The sequence below is a fragment of the Peromyscus californicus genome, unplaced genomic scaffold, assembly GCF_007827085.1.
Source record: "Peromyscus californicus insignis strain IS unplaced genomic scaffold, ASM782708v3 Scaffold_20__1_contigs__length_68692818, whole genome shotgun sequence".
NCBI lineage: Eukaryota > Metazoa > Chordata > Mammalia > Rodentia > Cricetidae > Peromyscus > Peromyscus californicus.
Genome location: NW_026294503.1, coordinates 65,713,011 through 65,734,927, shown reverse-complemented (window position 1 = coordinate 65,734,927; position 21,917 = coordinate 65,713,011). Strand labels below are relative to the sequence as shown.

The 21,917-nt window shown below is 47.6% G+C and overlaps 1 protein-coding gene across 10 annotated transcripts in view; it reads right to left on the bottom strand.

Annotated features, from left to right (window-relative positions):
* Scn8a (sodium voltage-gated channel alpha subunit 8) overlaps window positions 1-21,917 on the bottom strand; it is a 175,757-nt gene that overhangs the window by 106,881 nt on the left and 46,959 nt on the right. For all 10 annotated transcript variants that reach the window (XM_052749004.1, XM_052749001.1, XM_052749006.1 and 7 more), the window contains exon 2: window positions 4,994-5,327. In XM_052749004.1, the coding sequence (XP_052604964.1) occupies window positions 4,994-5,269 (276 nt within the window). In that variant the 5' untranslated portion in view covers window positions 5,270-5,327. The remainder of the gene's footprint in view (window positions 1-4,993; window positions 5,328-21,917) is intronic.

Here is a 21,917-nt window from a genome sequence, read left to right as displayed (position 1 = left end):
GGTATATAAGGCGTGAGGAAACAAGAACTCAGTCTGTTTAGGCTGAGGATTTCATAGAGGTAAGAACTAGTGGCTGGCTGTTCTGCTTCTCTGATCTTTCAGCTTTCACCCTGATATCTGGCTCTGGGTTTTTTTTTTATTATTAAATGACCATTAAGATTTGAACAGCATCTAAACACCTCAGAGCTCAGGTCCAGGTGAGCAATGGAGGTATGCAAAAAAGAAAAGAGTTTGCTCTGCATTCCGTACATCTGTCTGCCCGCATCAGGGCAACCGAGTCAACTGAGGCCTAGGGCAGGATGATAAAACATTTCAAAGGCAAAAAGCTGGAAATACGTTGTAATGAACAGAACTAAAGGGAGGAGCTTTGATGCAGGTTCTACCTCTAATAGCAGTTCTGGCTTTAAAAAGTTATCTATATATTTGTGCATTTGTGTGTGCGTGCGCATACATGTGCACGTACCTGTGTGCACCTCATGAGTGGAAATCCAAGAACAACCCATGGGAGTCAGTTCTTTGGTAAGTACCCTTACCCACTAAGCCATCTTGCAAGCCTGGTTCTGGCTTTTGACAAAGTATCAAATACCATAAAATAAATAATGTAAGGAAGCTGAATTAAATGATGCCAAAGGCCTCCACATTTTAATTTCCTGTGACTTTAAGTGAACCTCACTGTGTAGAAAAACTGATACACAGATGCTGAAGTGAGCTGAGCTTTGGGAAGCATGCAACTTCTAAGTGCAATAGGAATGTACCATAGTACTCAAAGACACATCAATCCTGTAATGGGAACTTTTGTTTCTCGGGCTTCCTTATAACAGGGCAGTCTATTAGACACAGAGGCATGTCAAGAGTTGGGCCTAAGGAATGAGAAAGGGTGGGACTCATGTAGAAGGGTCTCCAACTCAACCCACAGACCCCCTACCGCCTACTTAAGATAGTTACTAGAAACACGGACAAGGTCACTTAAAACTCAACGGACCACTGTCAAGCAGCAGACAGTACTTTCTGTAGTGAAGACACTGTAAGCAGTAAAGGAAAAGCCATTGATTTGATTCTCTGAAAGATAAAATTGGAGGAAGGAAACAAAGCAGGAAGCGCCGTTGGTAAAACTCAAGACCCCACAGCACAGCACAGCACAGAGCCGTAGTCTAGCCCTCAGGACGGCAGCCTGATCCCGCCTCAAGAAGCTTCAACAACATCAACACAAAAACAAAGAAGATCCCACAACAGGCAGAGGGAAGGCAGGTGACAGAAGGCAAGGACAAGCGTCTGAGGGCGGGTTCCTCACACACGTCTGTACGGCCCGCACAGGAATGGAGAAACCACAGAAGACCCGGCCATCAGTGAGCAGCACCACAGGGAGACGAGCAGTGGGAGATGGGGGATGGTATAAAAGGCAGACTTTTTACCAAATACCTCTGAAATTTTGGTCATGTAAACACATGACCTATTTTTAAAATGAGATAAATCAAGATATGTATCTGCTCCTTAAATGTACTTATTTGTAATAACTGAAAAATAAGACGGCCAAAGGAAGGCCGTGTTAGCACCAGGCGTGGAGAGCAAGGGAAGGGAGCATCCGTGAAGCAGCGTGCGGGACTGCATGATGCACAGCTTTCAGGGTCCCGGGTTTCCTGGAGCACGAGATACACAAGGGGAGAAACCAGAACTTTTAAAAGAAAGCCTGTTTTCTGTTACCCAAGAAAGAAGGAAATGAGAAACAAGTCCTCTGTGGTCCTCTCGACGATGGATCAATTAGAGACCAAGGCTTAGCCGGGCGGTGGTGGCGCACGCCTTTAATCTCAGCACTCGGGAGGCAGAGACAGGCGGATCTCTGTGAGTTTGAGGCCGGCCTGGGCTACAGAGTGAGTTCCAGGAAAGGCGCAAAGCTACATAGAGAAACCCTGTCTTGAAAAACAAAACAAAGAATCAGAGACCAAGGCTTAAGAACAAGACAATTATTTACTAGAGGAAAGAGAGTTTATCTTCCGGGAATTATTTGAGACAATTTCTGAGAAACAAACAGAAAGGACGACCTCTTAAGGTCACTTCCTCCCCTGAGAGCTTTAGATTTGGGGGTTACACAATTACCAGTATGCTTCCTTGTAGGGGAAGTTGATTGAACCCATACAAGGCCTAGGTTAGTAAGAAGGACCAGGAACAGTAACTCAGTAAGGACGTGCATATAAGCTAAGAAAGCCAAGTTAGCGGAGTGTATGCCTACCATCCTCAGAGCCCTAGGTTCAAGGGTCGACACCTCATAACATATTTGTAGTGGTGTAGCCTGTAATCCCAGAACTCAGGAGGTAGAGGCAGGAAGATTAGGAGTTCATGTGGTTACATGGAGAGTTGGAGGCCAGATTGGGCTAAAACCCTGTCTCAAGTAGGTAGGTAGGTGGGTGGGTGGATGGAGGGATGGATAGATGCAGATAGATAGATAGATAGATAGATAGATAGATAGATAGATAGATAGACAGACAGATGGTAGATAGATGATAGACAGACAAAGAGAGAGACAGAGATAGATAGATAGATAGATAGATAGATAGATAGATAGATGGATAGATAGATGGATAGATGGATGATAGATAAAGATTAATGTACAACGAAGATGTCTGAATGGCTAGCAATGCTTTCTTGACATAATTTGTTTGCTTTTATAGTAGCCATTAGTCATATGGCTATAAAGGCTATATATATGTTTCAGAGACTTTTCTTAACGGCAACATTTAAAGAAAATTAAAGACCATCAAAAATAAAATTAAAGCTATTCTTCTCAGGAAATATTCGCCCTTATGACAGACAGGCCAAAGGCTGAAGTTGAACTTTCCTCTACTGTGTGTGTAGTGCATGTGTGTGTACTTGTTTCATGGACTGTGACTGTATGTATGCATGCCTTTGGTGGCCAGAGGTCAATGTCAAGTATCTTCCTTAACTGCCCTCTGCTTTACTTTTTAGACAAAAATCTCTTACTGAACCTGAGGATCATCAGCTTGGGTAGGCAGCCTAGTGAGCTCCAGCAGATGGTGGGGGGGGGTGGGGGTGGGGAGTGGGGGAGTGGGAGTCGTCTACCTGCTTCTATCTCTCCAGGAACACGATTCAGGCTTTGTACGTGGGTGTGAAGCATCTGAATTTAGGGCCTCATGCTTGTGTGGCAACTACTTTACCAAGTGAACCATCACCCCAGCCCCTGAAGTCAAACTTTCTGTCAGGACAAGCCAGTCCTATAGCACTCCACTGACAATAACTTGGCTTAAAGGCTCGCTCTCCGTGAAGAGTCCTCAGCCATGACCCAGGCCACTGAAACAGGAAGAGGACGTGAGTGGGGCCAGACCCAGGGAAAAGGTCCACAAAGGAAAACTAAATCACAGTTCAGGAGATGAAATTTAATTTGCATATAAGATGGAAAAATAAACAATTTAGACCCTGAGAAATAAAGTGACTTGCTAAGAATCACGAATTACTTTTGTGAAGTTTGTTTTTCTTTATTTTTTTCCCCTATAATTATTTGTGGTAGCTTGGACAATATTTATATTAACAAAGAAGAATATAAATAATAAATGTACTGAGTCATGGTGGAGTCAAGACCTTTCTCCAGTCTACTGTCCTCTGTATCGTGTTTATTTCTTTAAACTTGGGAGACTTGGGGCCACTGGCTCCACCTCCTTCCCGCTGCAGCTCTTGTGAGCTGCAGCAGAAGCCGGTGGGTAAAGGGCTGCGCGTCACAGAGAACATCCTGACCACTTGTGTCGTCCACCCAGAGTTAAGGGTGCCTTTTAAAACTCATCTATGTATTCACACGCTGTGTGTGTGTGCGTGTGTGCGTGTGTGTGTGTGTGTGTGTACTGTTGAAAGGGTATGCACACCCGGGTACTCTGGGGACCAGAGAACAACTCACAAGGAGTCCATTCTCTCTCCCAACACGTGGGATCTTGGCGGCAGGTCCTTTTACCTGCTGAGCCTTCTCACTAATCCTAGACAGGACAGATCTCTTAATTCTGTCCCATTCACAAGACAAAGAAGTTAAAATTTCTTCTAAAATTTACTGACAGTAGTCAGAAGCGGTGTTGACAAAGACAGCTTCCCCAAGGTTTCCATTCACATCCATGCAACTACACAAAAACCATCACCCTATGTCCTTATCTGGAAACCCACTGACAGTTATTTAAATGACATACGTTGAATTAGGTGGGTCTCCTACAATGTGATGTCAGCCCTCAGGATGCAGCAGCAAATTACCTGGCCAGTGAATCAATCAAACCAGGAGGCTTGGCTTCTCCTCTAGTCTTGTTTCATGCAATAATCATGACAAAAGTCTAAGATTTGGTCAAACGTTGTTCAGGAAGTTTGAACCCTTAGCCGTATGGAGACTGGCCTTTGCCTGTGTTCTCTGAATTGGCTTTGATAAAGACTCATCCTGACTAGGGCATGACAAGACCAAAGGGTGCTTCACCATTTCTGCCCCACAAAGCCATGCTCCAGGGTCACAAAGGAGGGCGGCACAGAGGGCACCGTGGTCCCCAGTACATGGACAGCCTGCCACCGCTGCATGAGAAATACCATCCGTCTCTACGAGGACAGAGTTTCAAATGTGGGGGTCAGGGGGACTCCACACAGTTGTAGTAGATGTTTTATCTACGCCCACATTTCCTCCCTGTCTTCTTTCTTTCTTCCCTTCAGGATCCCAGTACCCTGGGGCTCCACACATGCTAGAAAGTGCTCTGCCAGGAACCTACATACATCTCCATCCCTTGTATTTTTTTTTATTTTTTCTACTCTGGCCTGGAAGCAAAACTAGAAGTCTTAGTAACAGAGTCGGCCCGCGGGAAGACCCAGAAGTGGCCCTCAGCGGCAACAGAGCAGGAAAACCGATCCCAGGCAGAAGCAAAGGCTAGCCCCATCTCCCCACTCCGGCCAAGACAGGGCTCCTCTTCCCCTCTCCCACGCCTGAAGGGAAGGGGCCTCTGCAGCTGGGCCTCCTCCAACTCACTTTCTGCGTCAAATAGTATGGGTCAAAGTCCTCCAGGGGAACTGCAACCAGGCCTTGGGGGATGTCCCCATAGATGAAAGGCAAACTCTTCCCTGCTTCCAAGTCGCTGTTGGGCTTGGGCTTGCTGTCCTCGTCGTCCTCACGGTGGCTGCCGTCCGCCTTCGCTGGTTTCTTGAGCTTGCTTTCGGCAATGCGCCTCTCGATGTTCGCCAGCGACTCGGGGGTGAAGGGCTTGAAACTGTCGGGGCCTGGTGGTGCGAGCAGCCGCGCTGCCATCTTCTCATCCTGCAGCAGCTTCGTTCGTTAGGCTGTGTCCGGCCGGGACAGGTCAGCTCTGCGAGAACGGCAACACAGGCAGCGTTAATCAATCACTGCTCTAAAAGGAGGCCAGATCAAACCAGCTCGCTCTCAACCTTCATTCACAACCTTTGCAACACCATTTCCGCCACGACATGGTTCTTTTTTTATCTAAAAAAGAAAAAAAAAATCTATGGCAAGAATGACTCGGTGGCCTTTGTAATGGCCCTGAGGGGAACGACCAGCGAGGGGCATGGCAAGATTGGGGTCTCTCGAACTGCTCGCATATATTATATTTACCTACATTCAATTCACTGCTCAGAATCACACATGAGCCAAAAGAGAGGCGCTCCATGTCCCCCAGGCTCTCTGCTAACATTCCTCAGGGACTGCCTCCCTCCTCCTGGATCTATGCTCCAAAAGAAACAGTTTTCCTTTAACGGCAAGAAAAGGGCAAACGTCTGTCCCTCTCCTCAAAAACCTCACTTTCTGAGAACGAACCCTTCAGAACTTTTGCCAACACAAAATACTGATAAGATAGCTTCCACCTGTATTCATCCTTCCATTTCAAGGTGTTTCAATTTTCTGAGTTGTCCAAAAACCTTTCCAGTATAAAATTCCAGTAGTACCTTTTTTTAGGATAAAGTACCTGCCAGGGACAAACCCAGAAGACAGGGTGTTTTCCAGTGGAAAGGGCTGCACCACTCCCAAGGTCCCCGCTTAGCAACGGGAAAGGCCGAGGGAACCCAGGCTCCCCCTGGGCCAGCCATGCAGCACTGCGGGCCGGGAGGTTGGCTCCCTAGACAGACAGAGGGAAGGACGGACCAGAGAACACTCCCTCTAGAAAGATCAACTGCAGTAAGGTCACACAGGCGTCACGGATTTCTCAGCCCGGACATGAGAAGCCATTTCATTCCTGTATTTAGAACCCTGGTTATTTCCACCCAAGTCTGGAAGCAGAGGAATCAGGAGGCCAAGAGCAATCGCTCAGCTCTTTGAGGGAACGGACAGAGACCACAGCAGTTCACCTGGTGCTCAAAGTGGCACTTCCTTCGTTCAGCCTCGGCAGAACGAGGCAGCAGTCCTGGAAATGTGCTTAAGGCTCTGTCTCTCGCACTCCACACATCTTTTAAGAAAGTTTATTCAGTGTCACACATGTACCCAGGAAATGGTGCTGAAAGACTAATGACTACTGTGTTTGGTCCTACTTAGTCCTCGGGGCCCACTTCTCGTACCCATGTAACCTGAGCCTGCTCAAGTGAATGGCTGTAAAGTCAACTCTGGCTGACTTGACGGTGTGGTCCCCGAGGGCTCCTTTCAGACTGTTTTCCTGGTGACCGTTGTGCCACGGCTTGGAACTGAGTGCCTGCAACTAAGCTCTGCTTATAGCACAGGGCTCCGGGGCCGGAACCATACAGTGGCCCCCACAGGCTGGGCAGCCCCCACACCGCACCAAAACCCCGAAGGTCCAGGCAGGGGGAGGGGCCAGAGCAGTCATTCTGGGTAAGCAGAGGACTTTAGAGACACAAGACACTGAAGGACTGGCCCATCCATTATGCAGACAAGGAAATGTGGGGTCCTAAGAGACTGATCAACTTGCCCAGGTCACAGGGCCAGGATAAAAATCACAACTAAAGGCCGGGCTGGCTCAGCAGCTAAGGGTGCTTGCTGCCAAGCCTCAAGACCGGAAGGAGAAAACCAACTCCCACAGGTTATCTTCTGACCTCCACACACACACACCATGTGAGCTTCTCTAAATAAATAAATAAATGTAAAAAAAAAATTTGAAGACCTCAACCAGAGGCTGATATCCCAACTCCTATTGATTTACTATTTAAAAAATCTTTTTTTAGTTACCCACCCCATTCTACCCTCCCCACCACTAACTAGTCTCCGGCAGGAATAGTCTGGCTCATTAAGCAAATCACACAGAAATAATATGGTTTTATGATCGGAGACTTCATTTACAGTTTTCCCCAGCCTAGACTTCCTTTTCCCGAATTCCTCCCATACCCTGAACAAATCCAGTAAACCCTTTCCTCCTGCCCCGACCTGGGACTCCAGCCGGTGTGCACCCACCCTCAGCCTCCGCAGCTCCTTCGGGAGCTTGGCTCAGGCTCTCAGCTGTGTCTCAAGTCCCTGCATTAGCCTCACCTCCAGAACACACGCTGAGTGAGGCCTAGCATCATCTTTAACGACAAAGAGACAGACTTAGAGAACTGCCACGGCTTTCCCAACGCCACACTGCTAGAGAGTGACCGTCAGGACCCCAAACACCCACGGCCACACTGCTAGAGAGTGACCGTCAGGACCCCAAACACCCACGGCCACACTGCTAGAGAGTGACCATCAGGACCCCAAACACCCACGGCCACACTGCTAGAGAGTGACCGTCAGGACCCCAAACACCCACGGCCACACTGCTAGAGAATGACCGCCAGGACCCCAAACACCCACGGCCACACTGCTAGAGAATGACCGCCAGGACCCCAAACACCCATAGCCACTGAAAAACTAGATGGGATTATGCCTGGAACCCACAATAAGACCAAATATCTGGAATTCCAGGCTCCACCTTCCACATGCGCCCACAATCCAAGACAGAACACGGGAGAGCTTGTGCTCTGAGGGCAGCTGGGCTCATCACCAGCCCAGCCCAGGCTAGGACGCTGCCTTGCAGCCCAGACCAGGCTAGGACGCTGCCTTGCTCAGTCTTCCACCACTGTCTGCAGCCCTTCCCCCCAGTTAGCCCTGCTCCCCACCACATTTTCAACCTCCCTCTTTCCTTCCTAGCTCTTCTCGCGGTGTATCTGAATCCTCCACTTGCTTTACCTACCTGTGGCCTTGGTGACACTCACTATGCCATGGCTGTGACCTTCCTTCAACATACTTTCTTCTCTAAGGCTGTCTGCCGAATTCTGTTACCCTCTTTCACTTTGGACGCTCATCCACATCAACCCATCTGTACCCACGTGACTCCAGACATCTGTGACAGTCCTCGCTACGCACAGAAGAGCCCCACAGCTGTGTCCACTTTAGACAGGCTCTTAGTGAAAGCACTTTAAAGTGTTCTCCCCTCTTGGCTCCTCCTCTACACTGGGACCACCCTTTCCAGCCACCCAGTGCGGGATCCCAGTCACCACTGCCAACTCCTTGCCTTCCACGCCCAGCACCACAGCCTCCCATTCCTCCCTGAACAGCTTCCACGTGCCAGCGTCACCCACTCAGGTCCCACAGAAACAGAATTCTCACGTGTGCTCAGCCTCAGTCTACCCAGGTGTGTTTCCCAAGATCTTCCCTAAGAATCTGCCTTCACTGCCACTCCCCCGCTCAAGCCGCCAGATCCGAACCTGTGGCACTGCCACTATCGCTCCAGGCCTCCGACAACTTCCCGCGTCTCAAACCGTCCCTTCTGCTCACAGACATCTGCTCTGGGGACTACTGTTTGTTTTCTTTTTAAAAGTAAACATAACCCAGTGAGGTCTATGAAGCCGCAGTGCCCAGTTCAGTCTGTACTTGTGCTGTCCACCTGGGTGACACCACCAATCTGCTCTCTGCTCCTTCATCGGTAATCGCCTCCACGGACTAGTTCTGCTGCTTAACTTTCATACGAGTACATACAAATGCATGCGAGTGCATGCGAGTGCATACAAGTGCATTTGTCCTGAGGTTTGGCTTCATTCCAATCCTAATTCTGTGACATTTACCTTACTGCAGCAGCTCCTTTTACTGCTGTGTAGTATTCCATCTATGACTATAACAATTTACTCACCCTACTCTGACAGGTTTGGGTTGCTGTAAGCTACTGTGAAAAGAAGCTAAGAACCCCTTTGCCCCCATCTTTCAGTGGTCAAATACACACGTGATTCTTCCCAGCATCCAGGCAAGGGAGGAGGTGCTGAGATGGAGGGCCATGTACAAAGTGCCACAGGGTCGAGGGTCGAGCTGCCCCACACCCTTGCCTATGTTCAGAACAACAGTCTTCTCAATTTCTCTGTATTAGTGGCACCTCACAGTTTTAAGATTTATTTACTGAGACAAAATTCAGGTAACTTGAAATGGACCGTTTTAAAGCAAACAACTCCATTTGCAAGCAACATATTTACCCCCCCCCCCCACACACACACACACTACTGCGCACCAAGTCTTTCCATCATCCCAAACTCAGCGCTGCCCCTCACGCAGCTCGGTTTCTCTCCACCCCACTGCCCAGCTACCCGTTACCAACAGTACATTCCATCCCTACCAATGTATCTTTCTGGTATTTCCTATAAAATTGTAGCACACCATGTGCAACCATTTGGGTCTGACCTCTTTCACTAAGTATAAAAGTTTCAAGGTAAAGTCACACAGTAGTATGTATCAGCATTTCCGTGTGTGTGTGTGTGTGTGTGTGTGTGTGTATTATTTCACTGCACATCTACACAACAAACTACGTGTTTACTAACCCACTGATGAACATTTGAGCTCATGCTATCTTTTGGCTGTTGTGAGTAGTAAGTGCACATGTGATACTAAGAAAAGACCTCATTCCACAGCCCAAGCTGGCCTCAAATTCACCATCCTTCCGCCTTACCCTCCCTAGCACTAGGGTTACAGGTGTGTGCCACCACACTCAGCTCCATTTCCAGTTCTGTAGAGAACAGACCTAGAACGGGAACTTCAGGATCAGACGGCAGTACTGTTCGATGTTTTCATAGAACTGCCAAACTTTTCCAGAGGCTGAGCCATTGCATCCCACTGGCAAAGCAAGGTCACACTTTTCCACATGCTTACCATCACTTGTTTTCCATGGTTTGAAATGGCAGTTCAGACCTGTCACTGTGTGTGGTGTGAATACATATGTGTGTGTATGTGTGTGTGAATGTGTGTTTGTGCAGAGGGAAGTCTGACGATGACGTAGGAAAGTCTTTCAACTGAACCCAGAGCTCACTGATTGGCTAGTCTGGGTAGCCAGCTTGCTCCGAGAAGCCCCGGTCTCTGCCATCTGATCAACAGAATCACAGGCTAGCCATCACATCTACCTGGCATTTGCATGGATTCCGAGGCTCCAAAGACTGCCCCTCATTCCTCTAGCGGCACTGGTGTGGTTCTTCACGTCTCTTGGCTCACTGTGGTTCTACTCTGCAACCCAGGCGGCACGAGTATCTTTATACTGTACCAGTGCACCAGACATCCGCTTTTGTAAGGTGCTGGCTTCTACTGGGTCATTTATATTTCCCTGTTTTGTTCATTTGCAGAACAATCCTGTCAATAATAAAGCATCTCGATCTCTTTTTTTTTCTTTTTTTAAAATAAATTTATTTATTTTACATTCCAGCTGCAATTGTTTCTGTTTTTGAGCCAGGGTCTCTCTGTGTAGCCCTGGCTGTCCTGGAACTCACTCTGTAGACCAGGCTGGCCTTGGACTCAGAGATCTGCCTGCCTCTGCCTCCAGACTGTTGGGATTAAAGGTGTGCGTCACCATGCCCAGCACTTTTTTAAGTCCCTCCCTCTCTATTGGTAATATTTCAATAAGTAGTAGTTCTTAATTTTACTGAAGTCCAATTTATCAATCTTTTCTCCCCAGTTAGTGCCTTTAAAAAATACCCATCCCATCCATGGTCATGCAGGTCCTCCCCATGTTTTCTTCTAGAAGTTTTATTGTTCTAACCTTTCATTTAAACCTGCAAATCACTGGGACCTGGACGCTGCATAGTGTGAAGAAAAGATTCATTTTTTTTCCCAGTGTCAATAATCAACTGACCCAGCATCACTAAGTCAATGTCTGGTCACTGTCACTTTTATAGACTATTATATAAACTATATTGTGGCTACTATATACACAGATTATTGACTACCATATGCACTTTCTAGCTCTAACCCTGAAGTCTGCTTTTCTTCTTTTACCTAAGTTCTAGTCATCAAATAAACCCCTCCTTCTTCAGACAAAAAGTAAACAGACTTCCAGGGTTTAGAGTGAACTCAGAGGTCACACAAGGCCACATTTCTGATCTGAAAATCAAATGGAAGCTGGCCTGTCTGCCCGCCAGTCGGCACACTGGAGCAAGCAGCCTCTCATGTACTATGGTGACCTTTAAGCGATGGGAGTTGGAACTGCGGAAACCCACTTACGTGTAGCTTTAAATTTTTCTTGGCAATTTGAAAAAACTTACAGATAAATCCAGGAGGCAGAATTTTTTTTATATCAGAGAACAATTAGGCATGACATAAATATATTAAAAATCATGTGCATAAAAGGGTCTGTGTGATCATTTGCTACCACAAAATATGTTCAACTCTATATCAAAAGTTTAAATGTATCAACAGCTATGAAGACACTTGGAGCATACGTGGATGTTGCTTGTGGCCTCAGAAACCTTGCTAAGCGTACAGACCCAGTATTAAATGAATAGAATTAATGACAGCACTTTCTACACAAAAGCTGTCCTTCTCCAGTCACTGCTGCTGCCGTGGCAGCTAAGTCCTGGGGTACCACTGCGGTCTCTGTGTGTTTCACAGTAAACTGTGTGTCTCATTGAAAAGTGGTCCCTCCATTCCCGTGCATTCATCATCACATAGATTACACATAACAAATAAAATAAGTGCCAACCAACTGTTGTCTTCAAGTCTCCTGGTCAACAGCAGGACAGCAGTGGCTGAGTTTTCCGGGAGTCAGGGCAGGAGACGTAGTTCAGACAACTTGCCTAGCACGCTGAGGCTCAGGTTTTGATCCTCTGTGCCATAAGAAGAGAAGAGTCTAGGGAGGGTCAAAGTCATCTGCAGGCCTCACTGTGCCTGGGCATGCTGTTCCAAGGTCAGCCGGACTGCTATGTTCACAGAACCATGGTCTCTCTGTCAATGCCCCTGCTCCGACTGCTCAGCTGTCTCCTGCCGTGTCCCCACCTGCCCCAGATAATGAAGGGACAAAGACGGTGGTTCTCTAAAGACTGAACTACACTCGAGACGTTGGGGCGATGGATGGCCAGGGCTCTCTGCTCTTGGTCATCCAAGAGATAAGGTTTCAAATGCCCTCTGAGATCTAACAGGCAAATGAAGAGGAATCGCTGTGGGGAGGGGTAAGGGGGTTAGCACAGGTCTACACCAGTGGGTAGAGTCTAGAAGTCAAGGCTCATGGAAGGAGGCTGGCTAGGGAGCAGCTGCTGCAGGGACTCCAGGCAAAGGCGTGGAGGAAACATGCTGGGAGCACCAAACTACCTTACCAAGGAGCCAGATGCAGTGTGGTATGCCCTGACACCAACATTCAGAAGGCTGAGGCAGGAGGATGGCGCAGGAGAGCAGCCTAAACAGAGGTTTAGAGGGGTTGAGAGATGGGAGGTAATCTTGAAGAAGTTAGGGAAGGAGGGGGATATGGTCAAAATACGCTGTATACATTCGTGAGATTCTCAAAGAATTAGTAATTTTTATAAGACCGGCCTAAGCTACACAATGAATTCGAGTTAGTCTGGGTCACATGGCGAGAGCCTGCTTCAAAAACAAAAAGCAGCTGAGCAGCGGCAGCAGAGGTTGCAAGTAGAACCGCAACACACGTCTGAGCTGGGTGTGGCTCTGCCGCAGAACACCACCCCACACACGTGACACCGCTGGTTAAGTCCCTGGCATTCCGGAACAGAAATAAAACCAAACTCGTCTCAGACTGGAAGGAGAAGAACAAAGTTGGATGACTCACGTTCCTGGTATTAAAATTAATTACAAATGTGGAGTCATCAAAATTTTGGTAATTGACCTAGAAGCAACCATACAGACCAGTGGGTAGAGTCTAGAAGTCAAGGCTCATGCATGCAGGAAAGATATTTTCAACAGGGATGCCAGACCATTTAATGGAACATGAACAGCCTTATCAACACACAGTAGGAAACACACATGACTGCATGCCACACACAGACAAATGCAGAATAAAGTGGGGCTCTACTTTATAAGACATGCACAAGGAAACAGCAGAAAACATGGCCGGGGGTTATTTGTGAGACATGAGGTCCAGAGGACCAGAGTTCAGATCCCCAGCACTCACACAAATGCTAGATGGGCATGGCAGTCTGCCTTTTAATTCCAGTGTTAGGAAAGCGAAGACAAAGGATCCCTGGAGCAAGTCTGGTGGCTAGACTAGCCAAAAGGAACTCTGGGAGCAAGAGATCCCATCTCCATGAGTAAGGTAAAGAGCAAATAGAGAGAGAGTTTTGCCATCAGCCTCAGGCTTTCACACCCACATATATACATGTGTACACATATATGCCCATACACATGTGAACAAGCACACATACACACACAAATGCATGCCACACAGAGACTAATTCGATTAAAAACTCTCTGCTTTACATTAAAGTATTGAGAGAATGCAAGGAGAGCTGCAGAGCAGGAAGCATTTGTAAACCAAACACCTGAAGGAGGTGATTGGCAGGATGGCTCACACAGGAGCGAAGCAGGCAGCAGGGGCCGGAGAACCCCCGGGTGATGAGGGTGTCAAGACACTGAAATGGTTAGTGAGATAGTACACGCAGGCCTCACTGTGGAATGCTCTTTACACTGTGTGAATATGTCACCATGACTGGTTTAATAACAAAGCTGACTGGCCAACAGCTGGACACGTAGAGGTTAGTCGGGATGGGCAGATGAAAAGAGCACAAAAAAGTTGAGAAGCAATGTGGAGGAAGGAGATGAACTCATTGTGCTGAGAAAAGGTACCAAGCCACGTGGCAGAGCATAGATAAGATATATGGGTTAATTTAAAATGCAAGAGTTAGCTAGTAACATGCCTGAGCTATTGGCCGAGCACTTAAGATTAATAATAAGTCTCTGCATGGTTATTTGGGAACTGACTGGCAGGATAGAAAAATCTGTCTACACTTCACCACCTGACTCTGGTCGCCAGACCCCACAAACTACCAAAAGAGAACTCCCAAAAGCTGTCATTTGACACCCACACACATGCTGTGGCACACCCATGCCTGCTCTAGACATACATACATACATACATACATACATACATACATACATACATACATCATCTATCAAACATTTGTTCTCTCCTCCCACCCCACACAAAACAAACAAAATGAAAGTCTGGTCCAACTATGACCGGATCATAAAGCTGTACAGCTGTTACAGCAGAGCATTGGCAGTCCCCCAAGTTAAGATCAGAATTCCTGTATTACCTTATATTACTATATATTACCAATTCCACTACTTAGCATATGCCCAAAAGGACTGAAAGTAGGGGTTGGGGAATTAGCTCAGTGGTAGAGCGCTTGCCTAGCAAGCGCAAGGCCCTGGGTTCGCTCCTCAGCTCCAGAAGAAAAAAAAGAACTGAAAGTAGTAACTTGAAATGATATTCCCCACAACTTTATTCACAATTGCCAAGTAGCCCAAATAACCCTGAATTAGATATATAAAACGTGGTATACATATAATAAAATACTATGCAACCTTAAAAGTAAAAGAAATGCTAACATGTGCTTCACCACAAGTGAGCCTTGAAAACATGCTAAGTGAGATAAACCAGAAACAAAGAGGTAAAGACTATAAAAGTCTACTTACATGCCAGAGCTACACTCTGACAACAAGACTGTTCACTACTGCCCCCAAGAGACCTGATCATCTGGCATAAAAGACGGATAAATAGGCAAATCACAGTATGCTAAACCCTGCCATGAGTAAAACAAGCTTACAGACACGCAGAAGCGGAACATCCAGCCTAGTGTAGAGGGATTGGGGAAGCTTCCTGGAAAAGGCAACATCTGCTAAAGCTGGAGGGCAGGCTGCTCATGCCGGAGCTCCACAGGTCAAGGAACACACACGCGGAGCACAGAGCAGGGAGGTCCAGCCACAGGGTACTGCCACAATTCAGTGAGGACTCAGAGACCCAGCTAGGTAAGCCCCTGCCACAGCAGGAAGGCAGAGCCCTCGCATACAAGAGGGCTGACCTCACTGTATCCTGAAAGCAGGAAGCAGGCACTGAGGCTCGAAGGGAGTGATGGCCTACACTGCGGCTTTGAAATGTTTTCTACTCACGATTATTTTTTCTTAAGAAATTTTCATGGGACCCCAGGTACAGGTAGACAAAACAGGCATATCAATCAAGCTTCCATTATTAAATCATAAAGAAATACTTTGGCATGCATATATTCACTGTTTATTGATGATTAAACCAATTTATATATTACTAAGAAAGAGGTGCTTGCCTAACACAACACCATCTGAAGAGACACTGTTTTCTACAAGCTGAAGAATGACAACAGGAAAGACGATTAAACGATTTGCTGTAAACATCATCACGGTCCTATGAGAGCAGGGAACCACACACAGAAGCACACTGCAGGTCTCACACCTGAGCTCAGGCATTTCGGGCTCCCCCATTGGTGCTGCAGTGCATGACAGCTCATGCAAGGCATGTGGTGTGCTCACAACCAAGCAAGGCTGCAGGGACATCATGCCATGCAACACAGGTGAGCTCTGCCAGAAACACCTTGGACTCATTAGGCGTTTATTTCGAACTAAATTTTGATTGCTGTGTGTTCAGAAACCTTTCACTGTTGCCAGTTTTCAAAAAGTTGATATTGTAATACAATTACATCACGTCCCCCTTCCCTTTCTTCCCTCCAAACCCTCCCACTTACCCCTCCCTGCTCTTTTAAACTCACGGCCTCTTCTTCATTAGTTGCTGTTATATGCATATTATATGTATTTATACATATATTCCTAACTATAACCTGCTCAATCTGTATAGTGTTACTTGTATGTATGTTTTCAGGGCTGACCATTTGGTACTGGGTAACCAATTGGAGTGCCCTTCCCTGGGGAAGACTATTTCTCCTGATCCCAGTGTTCCTTGGTTGCCTGTAGTTCTCTGTGGAGGGTTGAGGCCACATGAGTTCCCCATCCACTTTAACCTGTCTATTGTCCTTGTCCAGCTCATGTTTAGGCAGCCATGTTTGTGAAACTTCATGGTGTAGCTCCTGACACAAGTCTCACAGCAACATTCAATTACAGCTGAGGTTGTGACCTACAGTTTAAGAGGCTTTGGTCATAGACATCTTAGTTTCCAGGACTAATACACAGAATCAGAGGTGACAGCCTGGACCAGGTAGCAGCAAGCAGATGACATGCTGAGCAGGACAGCTGACTGAAGGTAGAAAGGTCGGAAAACCAGGGAAAATACCCCATTTTCAGCCACAGGAAAAGGGGAAGGAGGTAGTGAAGCTCGGTGACACAGGACTCTGATGTGACCTACAGTTCTGGAATGAAGATGACCTCACTCTGAACAGACCTAGTCTAAGGCACTTTGGTGCATCCAAATGGGGATACCAGGCAGACTGCCGACTGTGTGGCTCTGAAGCTCCAAAGAGAGGTTTAGTAAGAACCAGAAGAGGAGAAGGGGCCGCTGAAGAACGACAGCTGGACTCCGGCCTGAGCCAGCTCTCTGCCTCTGCTGTAAGCCCTCGGAATCAGCCAGAGGAGCAGCCCTGCGCTGGGAGGGAGGTGGGTGCCTCCGGGCGTGGGAGAAGAAATGTGGCCAGATGGACCGTTCACACCACCCCGCTGCCCAGGCTCCTCCTCCTTTCAGTGACAACTAGATGTGAGCATGCCAATTTTCTTTCTGTCTTACAGATTTCATTTTAGGAGATCTTTAATAGTTCTAGAACTGAAGTAAAACAATTTTGTCAGAATTTAATTTTAATAATTTTAAACATAAAAAAATTATAATCTTAACCCTCTGTTGATGACAGCAAGATCCGGCTCTTCTTACCAGGCTTGAGGCCTATCTTCACAGGAGAACGCACGCACTGGCTTCCCACCCTGCGAGGCCACTACCAGCGCTTGCTCTTCCTCCGCCTCACACCCATCGCATTTCCCCAGAGCTCATCAAGTTGCCCCTGATTCCCAACAGCTGGCCTGTTCTGATACTTAAAAGGACAGCCTCTCTGGAGAAACTACACCTCCTCCTGAAGCAGCCCCAGGAGTTTCTGTTCGCAGAGTTCTTTGAAGGATCCTAACACAGATATAAATGCACACCCATGACCTGTAACTTCCAGGAGACACTTGGAAAGCACTTAAGCATCCAGCATAAGTACTTTCAGTACTTGGATGCTGTGACCTAAAAATGTTAAGATTCTTGCTAAGAGTCACCATCCTATTTCTGGGGCTGGGAATGTGTCAGTCAGGGAAACACCTGCTGCACAAGGACCTGAGTCTGGTCCCCGTACCCCCATAAAAGGTGGGTGCAGCAGTCATGCCTGAGGTCCCAGGACTGGGAAGTCACTCACCAAACAGTCTAACCAATGAGTGAGCTCCAGGTTCAGTGAGAGAACCTGTCTCAGAACATAAGGGGCAGCCAGAGGCATGGCTGAGTGAGCAAGGGCCCTTGCCACCAAGCCCAACGACCCGAGTTCAATGAACAGGGACCCACACGGGGGAAGGCTAGAGCAGGCTCCCTCCAAGTGGTCCTCTGACCTCCACACACCTGCTGGAGGAGCTCACGAACACACGAACACACACACACACACACACACACACACACACACACACACACACACACTAATTTTTTAGAGTTTGAAATTAAAAAGGAGGAAGAAATTGAGAAAGACACCAGTGATGATCTTTGGCCTCTCAACACCTGTGTGCCTGTGCACCACTCCAGTGACCGACAGAAATGAGGCTGGTGGCAAATGGTGCTGAGCGTGACTGTACTCAGTACTTCTGCCCGCTACACACTATGCTGAGCCCTGCTCTCTTTTCGCCACTTAAGTCTTTTTACAGCTGAAGCAAAGCTTGAACCTTTGGATTTCAGCGAGAAGAGGGAATCTAATCCAATCATACATTCAGGACCCAAGCTGACTAACTGTCCACCTGCAAAGGGAAAGAGCAAAAACCACTAGGCGTGTGGCTTCCCACCTTGTCATAATGAGGATTATCACTGTTTGGTGTGTCTAGCTACTTCCTCCCTCCGTAGCTCCAGCACAGCGGTCTGTCCTAGCCCCACTGTCCCCACAGGTGGTTACGGGAGGAGCCAGCTCTGGAGGCCTATTGTTAGACAGGAGGTAAATTGCAGCTTTCTAGACACACTGGCCACTTAGGAGCATGGTACCTATTCGCTGACATTTCTGTGTACGAAATCCACAGCAATGGTTCAGTGGAAAGCCCGGCAGTAACCTAGTGCAGAACAAAATCAGCTCTGCTGCCTCTGACAGGGAGTGCCAGGACAGGACCCAGATGAGAAAGTGTCCCAATGTTACTCTGAAAGAGACGCGTAAGAAAACTGAACCAGGTCTAACGTGTAAGCTGAAGCTGAAGTGAAATGAAGTGGAGAACCACAGACCCTAACAACGGCCCCCTTTCCTGCGTGGACCAGTGCTCACTTGTCTCTTCCCTGCAGGACTTTCCACTTCTTTTTCTGTCTTAACCCCCCAAGACAGGCTCTCTCACTAAACCTGGAGCTAGGCTGTTGACTCGGGAGCCCGAGCGATCCTCCTGTGTCCAACCGCCCCACAGAGCTAGGGTTGCAGGGTTATGCATGACCACAGCTGACTTTTTACAGGGGTGCTGGGGTCTGAACTCAGGCACTCAGTCTTCTGCGACAAGTACTCTTTTTTATGTTTGTTTTTGTTTTTGAGACAGGGTGTCTCTACATGGCCCTGGCTGTCCTGGAACTCACTCTGTAGACCAGGCTGGCCTTGAACTCACAGAGATCCACCTGCCTCTGTCTCCTGATGGGATTAAAGGTGTGTGCACCAACCCTGGCCCAAGTACTCTTATCCACACAGCCAGTCTATATCCAATTCTTCCTACCCTTCCAACAACCCACTAAGGTAGGTAGTCCTCGTCATTCCTGATGAGAAAAACTGAAATCCGAAGAGTCTCAATAATTAGTTTAAGATCACACGATGAGATTTAAGCCTTCATGTTTGGTTCTAGGCTCTGTGCTCCTAACCCTCTACTACATTGCCTACCGTTAGCACTCCTTCCCATTCCATTTCTGAGTCCAGGACACTAACTAACTGTCTAGTCTCTAGACACATTAACACAACTGACTGCTGTATGGGGATTACCAATTCCAAAACACACAGAGGCCTAAGTAAGAAAAAGCATTGTCTTGATTTAAAACCTACTCTAAGAGAATCATGAGTCGGGACGTGGTGGCACATGCCTTTAATTCCATACTCCAGAAGAAGAGGCAGGTGGATCTCTGTGAGTTAGAGGCCAGCCTGGTCTACAGAGTGAGTTCCAGGACAGCCAGGGCTACACAGAGAGACCCTGTCTTGGGGAAAAAAAAAAAAGGAATTGTGAGTTGAATAAAGGCCTCACTACGCGCACACAGCAATGGTCTGGTACCATGGACAGGTCCTTGAACAAGCAGTTCTTAGTGTGTGTCATGATCAACACTGGAAAACTGAGAATTCAGAAACAGACATCAGGCACGTCTCCTACGTCACGACCTGTCAGTCATTTCCTACGTCATGACCTGCCGGTTATGCTGTGAAGACTTCTGCACTAGCTGAGTTAAAAGCTGAATTGCGGTTCTCAGTCAGTGGCCTCTTCAAACAAAATAGGAAAAATAGACAAAAGACAAGAGTATTTTTCTCTGCCTGAAGCAGGGCCTGATATCTATGCCACACCTCTCAGAATGCCCTGAAGACATTCTTGAAAAGTATCAGGATGTGCTAAACTAGTGTACAAAGTGGTTCAAATGTTAGGCCTCTCCACTCCAGAATTCAATGGGAAATGTTTACATGGCTGATAGCTGTTAAGTTTCTCTTGAGATGGGCATGCAAAAGCACATGAAGTCGCTTTCAGTACTGGCTGCAAAGCTGGTCTGGTACCTACAAAGATGTCAGGCACTTCAGAAACACTACCAGAAATTTTCACAACAACATAATTCACTAGGTACTGGCAGCTTCATTGTAATTAAAGAAAAGAAACACACCCCCCCCACACACACACACACACTGGTTCCAGTAGAAACAGCCTCTCTGAAAGCCCACATGCCTTTCCTGTACCATGAAGGATCTAGAAATGACCAAGGCTAGGAGCATGTGTACTCCAGAAGGGCTCTAGACTCGGGGTCATGACTTTTGATAACCACAGGAGAACAGATAACACAGTTTTGCTACTCAAGTCACACACACACACACACACACACACACACACACACACACACACACACACACACACACACACACTTCTTTGCCACAAGTCATGAAAGCAGCACTTAGCTTCCAATCTAAGTCTACAGGCCACCAAACCTTCAGTGTGGCAGGAGGTCCTGACTCAGATCCGGTAAAGGCCGCTTCAGCTTGGACGGGTTTATCTCCTCACTTCCTGAGCAATCTACAGATTGCACGTGGACCCCCAAGTAGGTGACTGAAGGATGTCCCTCTGCCCGAGGTCTGAAGCCATACCCATACTTCTGAGGTTGAACAGGGAGGGGAAACTTGCACAGGTCACCCAAGCAGTTGCTGTGGTACTCAAGGCGACCGCAAGGAAAGATAAAAATAATGAGGAAGCCTTAACCAGGGGTAAGAAAAGCTTCCTCCTCCTCCTCCTCCTCCTCCTCCTCCTCCTCCTCCTCCTCCTCCTCACAGGTACCGTCAGGAGCAGATGACAGAGCATTGCCGGGAGCTGTGCAAAGTGTTGGACAAACATAATTATAAAAACGCACAGGAGCCTGGCTCTACATCGCGAGAGTCACAGCAGCAAGCAACCCAGTGTGACAACCACAAGTACAACCAGGATAGGGCTGGCAGAGGGCTCAGCAAGCGAAGGCGCTTGCCACACAAACTCAAGTTCAATCCCCACAAACCAGGTAAAGGTAGAAGAAAATCAGTCCCACAAAGTTGTCCTCTGACCTCCACGTGTGTGCCCACCCCGACAAACATACATCATCATCAACATAGAGAAGTTAAAAGTGAAACCAGGGTAGACTTTTCCTGAATAAGATTTTGGCCTGGCTGGAATCTTAGAATTGAGCTAACAGAGGGACACACTGCAAATAGTTGCTGGGCTACAGATTAATGCAACCTCATATTTGCACAGCGCTTTGACATTTACAAAGCACTTTCTCCTCTTTACCTCATCTCTTCCTCACTTACAAGTTTAAAGGCGCAATACTGCTATATCCAAACTTCACAGAAGGAACCTGGGGTTAAGACGTGAACTGACCTGCCTTGGGGAGCATTACATGGTTCCCTGTCTGTCTTCTAAGGAGGGGGTTCCTTTCCCGCTGACACCAGGGGTGGTGACACAGGCAGGGAGAGAGGTGGAGAACTAACAAAGATGGTGACGACAGGGAGAAAGATGGGATGCAGCTGTCACTGCAAAGTGCAACCCAGGAGAGGCTGGAAGGTGATCCCGGAGAGAAACTGAAGCAGGAAATCCTCAGGGTGCTGTGTGCCCTAACTGCTGTGAGCAGCCACCTTACAGGTGACTAATGAATGTGACTCATCCTCCGAGCTGCTGTCACCCCCTGCAAACCTCCCAGGCTGCACAGTGATCTCTCCTGGTGACACAATTGCAAACAGCTACCAATTCAGGTTTGATGGCCACTGCCCTGATGCTGAAAGACTCACTGCTGGGTGAATAAAGTCTCCATTCTAAATGCGTGCTGGGGCCCTTTCAGTCTATTGAGCAACATTCT